This window comes from Amphibalanus amphitrite, unplaced genomic scaffold (assembly GCF_019059575.1).
Source record: "Amphibalanus amphitrite isolate SeventyFive unplaced genomic scaffold, NRLGWU_Aamphi_draft 000139F_arrow, whole genome shotgun sequence".
NCBI classification, from domain to species: domain Eukaryota; kingdom Metazoa; phylum Arthropoda; class Thecostraca; order Balanomorpha; family Balanidae; genus Amphibalanus; species Amphibalanus amphitrite.
In genome coordinates, this window is record NW_024881634.1 from 382,315 (window position 1) to 395,760 (window position 13,446).

General features: G+C 52.6%; 2 protein-coding genes across 2 annotated transcripts in view; one reads left to right on the plus strand and one right to left on the minus strand.

Annotated features, from left to right (window-relative positions):
* LOC122382417 (suppressor of lurcher protein 1-like) overlaps positions 1–13,446 on the plus strand; it is a 63,480-nt gene that overhangs the window by 25,004 nt on the left and 25,030 nt on the right. The window lies entirely within an intron of this gene.
* On the minus strand, positions 4,175–9,122 carry LOC122382420. The gene is made up of 2 exons (XM_043367701.1): positions 7,933–9,122; positions 4,175–6,085 (listed from the first exon to the last, which is right to left on the minus strand). The coding sequence occupies exons 1-2, from the start codon at positions 8,861–8,863 to the stop codon at positions 6,057–6,059; spliced, it is 960 nt and encodes a 319-aa protein (XP_043223636.1). The 5' UTR covers positions 8,864–9,122; the 3' UTR covers positions 4,175–6,056.

Genomic DNA, 13,446 nt, shown 5'->3' on the forward strand with positions numbered 1-13,446 from the left:
GTAGTGTGGGTCACTCAGCTTAGATTGTATTATTTGATTTTGAAGAAACCCGAAAACCCAAAACTCGCAACCCGCATGCGAGTTCCAGTGTGGGGCGGCCTTTATTTAATTTGCTTTTCATGTACCGTTAGGTACAAGCTCAAAAGTGTTAATCATATCGAAAGCTGAGCTTTCTAATAGCCAATCAATGTTAAACACGACTACTTTTTAAAAATGTTGAGGTGTAGCAAGCGATTGTCCAAAGTTGTCCAAAGCCTGCTGCCATTGTCCAACCGAATTCCGAATTGGCCCACATTGGACAAAATCGGAATTCCGAAGATTCAAGTTCCGATTGACACCACTACTAACAACCAGGATAGTGCGCATACTGCATACTGCACAGACTATAACGGCACAATGAGCAGATAAGTACAATTGTACTTACAGCACGCCCCCGATCCTTCTATATTCCACATAAATCCTCCTCCACACCTCTAACCCCCTGTTCCAAGATGGGCGGTTGCCTTCGTTGAGTATTGACCTGAGTATTGAGTAGCCCCTCAGGCATGCACGTTCACGTGCAGTGGGGTGACCATTAGCGAGGCTGGGCGGCCTGTCCATCCTAACGGCTCAGCCGTGTCGGCGCACAATGGTCGCTGGCGGGCCGCTCAGAACGATGTCTCCCGCTAATTTCTATCATCCCTTCGGCCCGTAACTCGTCAGGCGGAGGAGTCAGTAGAGATATTAAAATCAGTGCCTAGATAAGAATAGCCGGCCTGAGTGGACCCCATGACCTGACATAACCTTCTGCCTGCAGGTCAATGAATACACAAGTCACATTTTTTTTTACAAAAATTTAAAATTACAAATCAGGACCCAAGATAATTATGGAAATCTTACTTCAAGAGAATACATATTTACTGTGATAATTACATTTTATTAACCCTCGCCCGCACATGCCATTTTCCCATCCTAGAACGCACATGGGGGGGGGGGGGGGCGGGGGTTGCCACCCCCCGCGCCATTTCGTTCCTGTTGGAGATAGAGCTTAGCGGTAAAGACCAAAAAGATTCTTTGGGAAGAGACAAATCCAATGATACCCAGTTTTACCTTCTCAGGTCAGTCATTGACCTTCCAGGTCAGGTCAAACTAAAAAATGTTGCTGTTTTGGGTCACCGTTGGATATCAAGTGTGCTGCTTATCATATACCGATGACGATGCTGTTTTCTGGTGCCAAGCCAGCTAGAACCTCTTTGTCACACTACCCGACCAGATTTTTGCTGCTGAGGTCATTTCAGGTCAAGTTAGGTCAAGGTCAATTATATGTGTTTGTATGTCTGTGTGTGTCTGTGTGTATACTGATGTGTGCACCGATTGTTTTTGTGTCCATATTACCTACATGAAATCATGATCTGAGAAGCTCTTACCAAATATGCAGTCAAAAAAACTTCACAAAAAGTAAATTCAGCTTGCCTAAAGCGCAATTATCTTAGATGACCTAGGTTGACCTTGACCCTGACCTTGAAACCTGTACATCGTCGAACAACATGTTCCATGATAGGTGGGAGGTAAGACTGGCAAAAAAAGGCCGAAATCAAGGTGTCAAAAGCTCACAAGCCCATGGCAAACGCAAGATGTTGAGAATTTGCCATTTGGGTCATGACATGACCTGAAAAACAAGGTCATATCTCCAAAACCAAAAATCACAGAAACTTGAAATTTTTAGTGAACATCAAGAAAGTATAGAGGAGCAGCTATACGAAAAATCAGCCTTCTAGCTCTAAAAATGTTGAGTGCAGAGCAGAAAGACTACCTGGGGGGGGGGGGTGGCAACCATCGCCCCCATGTGCGGGCGAGGGTTAATTAACCCGTGCCTCGGCGGGATCTGTTTATAATGCGACCGGGGGGGGGGGGCTATTTTTGCCCCCTTTGTATCTCCGAAATTGCGGGAAGGATCCGCAAAATTCAAACGGTGTTCGAAAGCGCTGTCAAATTTGTCGAAGGAAATCCAATTTCATTGACCTCGGGGTCACCGATGACGTCACAGATCAGGTCAAAGATAAAATGTTTTGCCGTTCACGGGTCTTCTAGGGAATGCGCTATAACATCAACATTAAGTACCAGTAAAACGCCTTTTGGGCGAAGAACGAGCGAGCGAGATAGTGAGCCCTGCACGTGCGGAAGGGCGAGAGGGTACTTCCAACGGGCTTGTGCAGAGCACCCTTCTAACCTGTCGCTAGCGGTGTGCCAAATTTGAACGCAATCGGCCCAGCCGTTCCTGAGATCTGGAAGCGGCATTCTGCACGTGCGCACGTGCAAACGGGGTCCAAAATGACTTTTGCACGGCACCCTACTAACCGGTCCCCAACCGTGTACCAAATTTGAGCGCAATCGGCCCAGCCGTTCTCGAGATCTGGAAACGCCCCCTGCACGTGCGCACGTGCAGTAGCACCCTAACCGCAACACATGGGAATGCATTGCCTGGTGGGTGCCTACCTGTATGCCAAGTTTCAGCGAAATCGCCCCAGTAATTACCGAGTTACTGAAATGGGGGGAACAAATTTGGCACCTCTTCTTTTTGTATTTTGCACATGCAGTGGGGGTCACTCACATAGATCAAGAGTAACCGACCTTTGGTAGAAGGGATGCAGCTACCCTATAAAAATTACCGCAAGACAATCGCTCAAGCGGCTGCTGAGATATGGGCCTCTCAAAATCACTACTTTTGCAAAACTGCTTGAACACCCTTGACTTTTCACGTGGCACGTGCCACGACGGTCACTGAGATGTATCAAAAGTAGTCAATTACGGGGTAGAAGGGATGGGGCTACCCAGCAAAAAAGACCGCAGGCCAATCGGTCCAGCGGTTGCTGAGATATAAGCCTCTCAAAAGCGTTACAGGCCGGGCCGGGCCGGGCCGCTCATACTGAGATTTTTCCGTTATATTGAAAAGACTTCGCTTCGCTCGCTGCGCTCGCTCGCTCGTAAAAACGCATTTTATCGAAAATCAGCGATAGAGCGTCAGTTGCACTATTTGTTTTAATCCTGACGCATAATCTCGTGTTGGCTCCTATAAAGTATACCAGTAAAACGCCTTTTGGGCGAAGAACGAGCGAGCGAGATAGTGAGCCCTGCAGGCTGCACGTGCGGAAGGGCGAGAGGGTACTTCCAACGGGCTTGCGCAAAGCACCCTTCTAACCGGTCGCTAGGCGGTGTACCAAATTTGAACGCAATCGGCCCAGCCGTTCCTGAGATCTGGAAGCGGCATTCTGCACGTGCGCACGTGCAAACGGGGTCCAAACTGACTTTTGCACGGCACCCTACTAACTGGTCCCCAACCGTGTACCAAATTTGAGCGCAATCGGCCCAGCCCAAGGCCGTATAAGAGAGGTAGAATCATCCCGCAATTTCCAATGGACCGGTCGCTAAGCATTAGCGTGACGTCACTGGTGGAGACCGCGCGGCGCCCGGCTCCAAGCCGTATGTCGGGTACATTTGGCACTTTATCGTTGTTATTACTGAACGTAACGACAACTAATGACTCTTAATAACTTTTTTACCCACCTAAACCTGATTTCCTTGCCGATACATTGCCGACCCGAGCCCCAGGGTTGACAATCTTGGGATATGGGTCGGATGGGCGACCTCGCGACGGGAGAAGGAACGATTGCAATTATTGTGTCCCGCACCGCCGATTGCATTCTTTAACTGCACCCAGAGGGGGGCAGGGGGCACGTGCCCCCATCGGATCAGGGGGCCTCTCGGGCCCGAGGGGCCCTGCGACGCCATTGGCGGCTGAGGGTCCACGCTAGAGGTGGCAAAATGTGGACCCGGGGACCCGGTCTATGGAACCGGTCTGGACCCGGATGGGTCCAGACCGGGTCCCCCAAAATATTTGGCCGGGTCCAACCGGGTCCTATCATTTCCCTGTGCTTTATGGTAAATATTAATATCTTTTATGCTTTGGCAAACATAGTCATAGTTGATGCAGTTTCCAGTTCATAAGTCCCAATTCCACTTTTGAATTTTAATATTCCTGCAGATTGGGCTACCTATTCTATAGCATACTGGTCAGTCTTGCTTCAATTTCTTATCTTGTCACCTACAACAGAATAAACAAGTTCTAAGTGCTAGCAATCCAGAAAACATTTCACCAAATGTTTGTACGGATCATGTAACGTAAGGTAACGTAATGGTATTGAGTATCTGTATTGAGTTCCAGCAGAGCACTCAAGTTGAACGAATAAGGGCAAGGCTCATCTTCTAAACACGGAGCGGTCACTCCGACCAGCTCAGTACACAACAAAACAATAACAACAACATGGCGCTCTCCAGCCAACAACAGCTAGCTCCCTTGTGCTGCCATCTAGGGGCAGCATCAAACACATGTACGGTTCATTTAAGATACGCACGACACATCTCCTCTTCTCATCAGAACAATCAATCGCGGCAACACTCGAAGCAACATCACACTGCACCATATCGCGGCACGCGCGCAACATACGATGCACTCAGCGGAGGCACGCGCAATGTACGGTGCATTTAAGATACGCACGACGCATCTCCTCTTCTCATCAGAACAATCCAATAACACCAATAACACCGATTGAGCCCAATAACACCAATACCTGGTGTATTAGACAAAACGGGGACACAAGTTACCACACGCATATACTACAAGTCAGATGTAGGGGCGCCGAGTCACGATCTCACCGGACAGAGGCTATCGCGGCACATAATCGGCCAAGTAGGCCGGGGGCCGGGAGACGCGCCCCGATCGGCGGAGGGAACTGCGATAGTCACCGGGGTCCAGTGCCGGGGCCGGGGGTACTGGGGCCGGGGAGTCGGAGCCCAGAGAGCTGCGCCGCGCAGAGGGCGGTGAGGACATCGGCGAATCGGTCCCACGGGGCATATACGAAGGCGGCTCAGAGACGGGCCGGTCCGGCGGAGAAACGGGCGGCTCCTCAACCACCAGCGGGGGCGGCGGAGGCGGGTCACTGGTGCTCAGTAGCTGACGGCGGTTGCGGCGATACGTAACGCCGTCGACCCGGACCCAGTAGGAGCGGGGGCCTGCGTCGCGAAGGCATATGCCAGGGGACCACGTAATCTGACCGGGAAGACGCATCCGAATCGACTGGCCGGGAATCAGGGGAGGCAGAGGTCGAGCCTTTCTGTCGTAGTACGAAGCCTGACGGGCCTTCTGACGCGCGAGGGCCTCCGGCACGTCGGAGGGGTGGCACGGGAGGAGGGTGGACCGGAGGGCCGGTAGGAACGTGCGACAGGCGCGACCGAACAGTTTTTGTGCCGGTGAGACAGACATCCCCTCACTGGGGGTGTTGCGCCACATGAGTAGCGCCCAAAGTGGATTTTTGCCATCTTCCATAGCCTTGCGCATAAGGTTTTTCACGGTTTTAACAGAATTTTCTGCTTTGCCGTTCGACTGGGGATAGCGCGGACTACTGGTCTTGTGCTGAATGTCCAGCTCCTTAGTGAATAACCGAAACTCGTCACTGCTGAAAGGGGGTCCGTTATCACTGATAAGGGTCTCTGGTAGGCCGTACCGAGCAAACTGAGAGGTCAGGGCAGATATCACATGTGCGGCCGTGAAGCGGCTGAGGGGCTCGACCTCCACAAAATTCGTAAAATAGTCCACAATCAGCAGGTACGTCTCTCCACGAAGGTCGAACAAATCCATGGCCACTTTTTCCCAAGGCCGACTCGGTATCTCGTGCGGGGACAGAGGTTCTGGTGGCTGCGAGGGCCGGTATGCCAGGCAAACCGGACACCGGAGGACCGCCTCTTTAATCATGGCTGTCATCCCGACCCAGAACACATTCTGTCGCGCCAGCCGGAGGATTGAGGCGACCCCGATGTGGGTGCTGTGAAGTCTGGTAATGATGTCCCGCTGCTGAGACGAGGGTATCACCAGACACCGTCCCTTATATAGCAGGCCGTCTTCCGAGGCCAACTCCCCACGGAGGTGGTGGAAGGCCCTTAGACTGGCCGGCAGGCGGCGCCGGTCATCCGGCCATCCCAGCTGCAGCTGTCGGATGACCGTCGTCAGAACAGGGTCCGCCTCAGTGGCGGCCCGAATCGCCTCCAGCCGCTGCGGAGACACAGAAATGCCATCAACGAGGCGAAGTGACGAGGTCTCCACAGCGAACGCGGCTTGCGGCGTTTTGACTGGGGCTCGGCTCAGGGCATCGGCTACAGGGACCTGTGAGCCGGGACGATACACAATTTTAAAATCGTACCGTTGGAGCTGAAGCAGCATCCGCTGAAGACGCAGCGGGGCATCACACAGGGGTTTTGCCATGATCGGCACCAGCGGTTTGTGATCTGTCTCCACAGTCACGTGCCGGCCATACACATACTGATCGAGCCGCGTCAACGCAAAACTGATCGCCAGTAGTTCTTTTTCCAGCTGGGAGTACGCGATTTCACATGCCGTGAGTGAGCGGGAACAATATGTGACAGGCTGTCCCCCCTGAAGCAGGACGGCGCCGAGGCCATAGCTCGAGGCATCGCACTGGACGGTAGCCGGTGACCGCGGATCGTAGAATTTCAGAACTGGCGCGCTCGTCAGCAGCGTTTTGACCCGGTCAAATGCGCTTTGACACACGTGGGACCACGACCACTCGTTGCGCGACTGTGTCAGCGCGCGGAGCGGCGCCAGGAGGTGGGAGACGTTCGGAATATAGCGGGAGAGAAAACTGACCATGCCTAGAAACCGTTTCAGACTGGGCACGTCAGTGGGGACTGGGTACTCGTGAACAGCCGTGACTTTCGCCGGATCTGGCCGCATGCCTCCCTCGGAGGTCAGGACATGACCCATCCACTTGATCTCCGGGACCTTGTAGCGGAATTTGTCCGGGTTGAGCACCAAGTTCCTGGATCGAGCGCGATCGAGGAACGCACAGAGATTTCGATCGTGATCATCCTCCGCCTCAGACATGGACGCCCCCCTGCCTACAACCACTACATCATCGGCGATAACCTCTACACCGCGTAGACCACTAACTAGATCATTGATGACTCGCTGCCAGATTTCAGGGCTCGAAGTAACACCATACGGCAGGCGCTTCCACACGTACCGGCCGAAGGGTGTGTGGAAGCAACACAAACGCGCTGACGCCTCCGACAATCCGATCTGCCAGAAGGCGTTTGCGGCATCCAACACGCTATACACTTTAGCATCACTCATACGCGCGGTTATCTCGTCAACAGTCGGGGTTGGATAGTGCTCCCGGCGCACCGCCTTGTTTAGATGGCGGGGGTCGATGCAGAGTCGGATGTCACCTGACGGCTTATCTACGATCACGGGGTGGGAAACCCAGTCAGTGGGTTCAACGATCGGTGACACGACGCCAAGAGCCTCGAGCTCGTCCAACTTCCGTTTCAGTTTGTCCCTCACGTGAATACGGACCCTGCGAGGAGCGTCGACCACGGGGACCGCAGAGGGATCGGTGACAATCTCGTAGTCTTTCAAAATCAGACCCACCCTGCTTGTATCAAACACATCCCGATACTGGTCGATAATTCGTGACCGGCCAGTGGGCGGAGGGGCGGGGGTCGGTGCCCGTGACCGGCTGTTAGGTGAGTGGTACACATACTCCAACGGGTCACTGTCTTTGACGTCGATCAGCCCTAGACGGAGCGATGTCTTTAGACTAAGGATCGGCGCGATAGCCGCCTTGACTACTTTACATTGTAGCGTACAGTTGTGCCCCGTCACAGGGTTACTAAGTTCAAGATTCACTTTTCCATCCGTGTACACGAGTCCCCCGTCATACATGCGGAGTGCCGTCGAGCACGGCCTCAGCCGCTCACCCTGCTCGTCACCCGTCAGCCGCACATAGTCAGCACGTGTAATGACGTCACATTCAGCACCGGAGTCGATTAAAAATGTCACCGGCACTCCACCCGCAGTGAAAAGTGTTTTGTGGGCCTTACTTGGAAAACCTTCGGTCGTCATGATGTCGAACTCAGCCTCCGGGCTGACGTTGGCTGGCGGTGATACCTCCGGCTGTACCGCCGCCGCCGCCGGCCGACTCGCCGGCCGCCGTCCCTGCGCGGCGGCTGGAGCCGGCCGCCAGTCAGCTGATCGGCGCGCCGTCGGCTGAGCGCTGCCGCCGGCTGGGCGGCGCGGGCGCGGCTCAGCGGCGCGCCCCGGGCACTGCTGGCTGCCGGCGAAGTGGTTCGTGCCTTGGCACACTGCACACGTTTTGCCCCACGCTGGGCAATACTTTCGAGCCATCTGGTGAGATTGGCAGCAGAAGCGACACTGTCGGGCCACCATAGATGCAGCTACTCCACTCTCAGTCGGCGGCCGCTGCTCGTCTCCGGCGCTGATCAACTTGGAGTCACGGCTGGCCGCTTCTTCGGCAAGTGCGATGTCAATCGCCTGTGTGAGCGAGAGGCCAGACTTCTTCAGAAGGGCCTGCTGTGTGCGGGAGTCCCTCACACCCATCACAACGCGGTCCCGTAGCATATTGTCGCGATCCGGGAACTCGCATGTTGCAGCCATGGTCCTCAAAGCTGCCACGAATTGCAGGATGGGCTCGCCCGGCCCTTGGGTTCGATTATAAAACTTGAATCGTTCCATGACGATATTTTGCCGTGGGATGCAAAACGCATCGAAGCGCTCCAGTAGCGTTTCAAGGTCGCCATTTGTCTCTTCCCAGTCGGGAAAATGCGACGCAACTTCCTGAGCCCCACGTCCTGCGCAGTTAAAGAACGTAGCCACCTGTACCAGTGGCGGTTTTGTCATCAGTTCGGATGCCACTGCATAATATTTCCATTCTCTTCGCCACTGTCGCCATTCGGAACCCAGTGTCGGCGACGCCATGTTTATTTCTGGTGGGGGGCGAAAGTTCGTCGCCATCTTCTGACACCATGTAACGTAAGGTAACGTAATGGTATTGAGTATCTGTATTGAGTTCCAGCAGAGCACTCAAGTTGAACGAATAAGGGCAAGGCTCATCTTCTAAACACGGAGCGGTCACTCCGACCAGCTCAGTACACAACAAAACAATAACAACAACATGGCGCTCTCCAGCCAACAACAGCTAGCTCCCTTGTGCTGCCATCTAGGGGCAGCATCAAACACATGTACGGTTCATTTAAGATACGCACGACACAGATCACTTCCATTCAGTTTGCTGTACAATTACACCTAGCAATATTTTGAGCTGTAGAAATCAAATACCAATAACATATGTAGGTAAGTAGGTATGACTGAAATCCATTTATAAATGGACACAAATCCAATTGAAGCAAGGCTGACCAGTGGCATTCTCACCTGCCTTTTCAAAGACATTGACATACCAAAGTCACTATGCCCACCGGAAATCAGAGTTCATGTTTGGTATTCAAATGCATTTCATAACTCAAACAGCTTTGAAATTATTTCTATCACGGCCAGAAGACAACTCATAAAACCAACATGCCCTTGCAGAAATCCATAAAGCTAGAAATGAATCCAAGGCATTCTCCAGAAACCGTAGTATTGACCAGATTTTTAGCCAACTGGCGCCGCATGGTGGCGCTAGCAGAGCGTATTATACATATAGCGCTCTACTAGCGCCATCATACGGCAGCAACTGGCAAAAAACTGAGTCAATACCAATGCCCTTCTTCAAGGCCAATGATTCCGTGTTGATGTGAAAATGGCGCATTTGAGCGTCATATATGCTATGCCTTACGCACGCTAATCTACTGCATAAAGGTTACAATTTTGGAACACGTTCGGGAAGAAATCATGTAAGTCTCAGAACCCTAAGTATTTATTCTTTATCTAGGTACTAACAACAAAATGTAGTTTGTTTTCTACGTTAATAAATTGGCAGTCATGATCGCAACCTTGCGCTACATAAAAGTTTATTGTCATAACGATTTTGCAGTACTTTAACCCCAACAAAATTTTGCAGTGATTTAACGCCTGTTTTGTCCTTGCATTGCTATCGTGTCGACATTTCTGGCGGACCTCCCAAAGTTCTGATTTATTTTGATTTTGAATGTTTTCTTGTTTGGGGCCTTGGATAGTTGACAATATTTGTAAGGACTAATGAATTTAATTCTAAAAACTAATATCTTTTACCAATAATATTAGAAAAGGTATGTATCAGTATGGTTATCTTGTTCCATGTTGATGTTAGGTTCTGACTCTGGTGAAGGCACTGCTCCATGGATCCCCAGTTCACATCATTTTTAGCAGCTGTAGTAAAAGTGGCTTAGGTTAGCATGAAATTCATTGGTCTACTTCTTATAATCTTAAATATGACCTGACTCTGGTTCTAAAATACAAATTGTGAAGCGAAGTGAAATGACCATGGCATGAGTTTTTTACTTTTCAACACAAGTATGCCCAATTGGAAAGAAACTATTTTCTTCTTGCTATACCTACAAATGTACACAATTTTCATAATGAATTTCGGGAACGGGTCCATCTGGTTCCAACGCAGACTTAGACCGGGTCTGACCGGTTCCGGAAATGTGCCAGTCAGACCGGGTCCGGGTCCGGGTCCCAAAATTTTCCAGTTTTGCCACCTCTAGTCCACGCTGGCATTTTCGACTCAGAAAGGCCCCACAGGGCTCGAAAGAACACCATATGTGCTCCGAATAGCCACACTTCTATCCATAAGAGTCACACAACGGCTTTTTATTGTCCCTTGTCGGCATTTGAGGGCCCCTTGCCGGCCTCTCAGGGCCCATTGGCGACCTCTGAGGGCCCTTACCGGCCTATCAGGGACCAGCAGCTCTGAGGGTTCCACACACACGCCTGTGATGACCCCCTAAACCAATGGTTGAAGGCCCCCACAACGGCGCCTGCGAGGGCCCTCACCGGCGGCTGTGAAAGCCCCAAACCGGTGCCCAGCTGAGGGCCCCACACTGCCACCTCTGAGTTCAACCGGCACCCCTGAATGAAGTCCCAAAGGCCCAAACCAGTGCTTCTTGGCCATATATCTATCGGCGGCTCTGAGGGCTGAACGACGGAGCCTCTGACGGCCCCAGACGGAACCTTCGCATCGGACGGCCAGTGGCCACTCACCGGTGACTTTTGAGGGCCCCACACCGACGACTCTGAGGGCCCCCACCGGCGTCTGAGAGTACCTTGCTGGTCTCTGAGGACTCCAGTCTCCACAGGGCTCCTGAAGACACCGCAGACCTCTTGAGGGCCCCTTGTCGGTCTCTGAGAGCCCCTGTCGGCTTATAAAGGGTTCGAGCCAGCAGCTCTAAGGGTTCCACACCCGACTGTGATAACCCCACACTGCAGTGTCTCTGAGGGCCCACAATGGTAACTGTGAGGACCCTCACCGGCGCCTCTGAGGGCCACACACTAGCACCTCAGAGGGCCTGCAGCGGCACCTCGGGGCCCCGCACCAATGCCTCTGAGGGCCTCACACCGCTCCCTACCTGTGAGTGCCCACACCAGTGCCTCCAAAGGCTTCATAACCGGCGGCCCTGAGGGCACTTCACCGATGATTTTGGGGGCCTACCGAAGGCACAACACAATCCCTTAGTCTCGCTGAGTTTCCATCCCAATCCCATACCGGCTTCTATCCCAATTCCGGCTCTAGCAACCCCCCCCCCCCCCCATGGGTCAGCGGCGCCGCGCCGGTGTCGGTGCCGGGGGCCAGCACCATCGGGGCGGCAGTCGGCCACGCGCAGGGGCGTCGACGCGTAAGGAAAACTGGTCCGACTTTTTCTCGGGGGGCCCCCACCGGTGGGGGCCCCCAGGTGTCGAACGGCTTCCCAACGTACATTTACATACATACATGAGCAGGGCCCCCCGAGCCGCAGTAGGGCCCCCGCGGTCTGCAGCAGGGGCCCCCGCGAGCCACAGCAGGGCACCGCCTAGTCGAAAAAGTGGTCCGACTAGTCGGAAAAGTCGGACCGGTGTCGACGCCCCTGGCCACGCGCACTCAATGGCTAGTGCTTAGCACCGGTGGCTAGCGCACGCCCGGCGTGTTATCGGCCGCGAGCCGCTCCAAAACGGCTGCAGTAACTGGTCGATATAGGCAGTAAGCAGATGGGGAGATGCAGGTGGATTGATGACCGGCAAGCTTTTGTGCTTTACGAGGGCGAAGGGTCGAAGTCGGCTGCTAAGCCGTGAGCGGGTTTTATCAGATGCCGGTTCACTATGACCTTTATCCGGGTCCTGGTACCCTGACGCACTCTTGGAGAGCCGAATTACAGCAAAACTCCATCCACGACTGTATCTATACGGCTTACGCTTTTCTGAAAACGTCTGCGTTTGGCCTTCTACGGGCCCGGCCGGCCGGCCCCCATTGGCGATCCACCAGTGACGTCACTGGTAGTGTTAAGCTGATTGGCGAATAATACATGGGGAGAACCGGGACGACATCCCCCTGGCCCAGCCGTTCTCGAGATCTGGAAGCGCCCCCTGCACGTGCGCACGTGCAGTAGCACCTTAACCGCAACACATGGGAATGCATTGCCTGGTGGGTGCCTACCTGTATGCCAAGTTTCAGCGAAATCGCCCCAGTAATTACCGAGTTATTAAAATGGGAACAAATTTGACACCTCTTATTGTTGTATTTTGCACGTGCACTGGGGGTGACCCACATGCATCGAGAGTATCCTATTTTTGGTAGAAGGGATGCTGCTACCCTACAAAAATTACCGCAAGTCAATCGCCCAAGCGGCTGCTGAGATATGAGCCTCTCAAAATCACTACTTTTGCAAAGCAGCTTGAACACCCTTAACTTTTCACGTGGCACGTGCCACGACGGTCACTGAGATGTATCAAAAGTAGTCAATTACGGGGTAGAAGGGATGGGGCTACCCAGCAAAAAAGACCGCAGGCCAATCGGTCCAGCGGTTGCTGAGATATAAGCCTCTCGAAAGCGTTACAGGCCGGGCCGGGCCGGGCCGCTCATACTGAGATTTTTCCGTTATATTGAAAAGACTCGCTTCGCTCGCTGCGCTCGCTCGCTCGTAATTAGCCGTTTTCACGACGGGCTATCCGGCGAATGCACCTGATTTGACCAAATCTGCACCTAATTTCTTTTACAACAAGTATCTTCATTTTATGAATTTGTTCCAGTGTTTTAACCGATGATGCTCTCTGATAATATGACAAAGCAGGCATATAAGCAATTAGTGCAACCCTAGCTGATAGCTGCTAAGAGACACACTGAACCTGATTTGACCAAATCTGCACCTAATCTGTACCAGATGTGTACCAGATGGCCGTCGTGAAAAAGGCTATTATCCACTACCCAGACACATACTTGGCTCAGGATAGAACGTTTCAGATATGGTTAGCCTTAGGTATAAACAATGGATGAACGACGCGCCAAGGCATCCTCAATTTTTAGCTTTTCGATCACCTATTTAAGTCACATATTTATTTAGATGATTTCTTCTTCATGTAACCGAAATACGATTACATATCATGTTTATATTTTCTTACGTTCGGTCAACGCAACGCACGCAAAATGA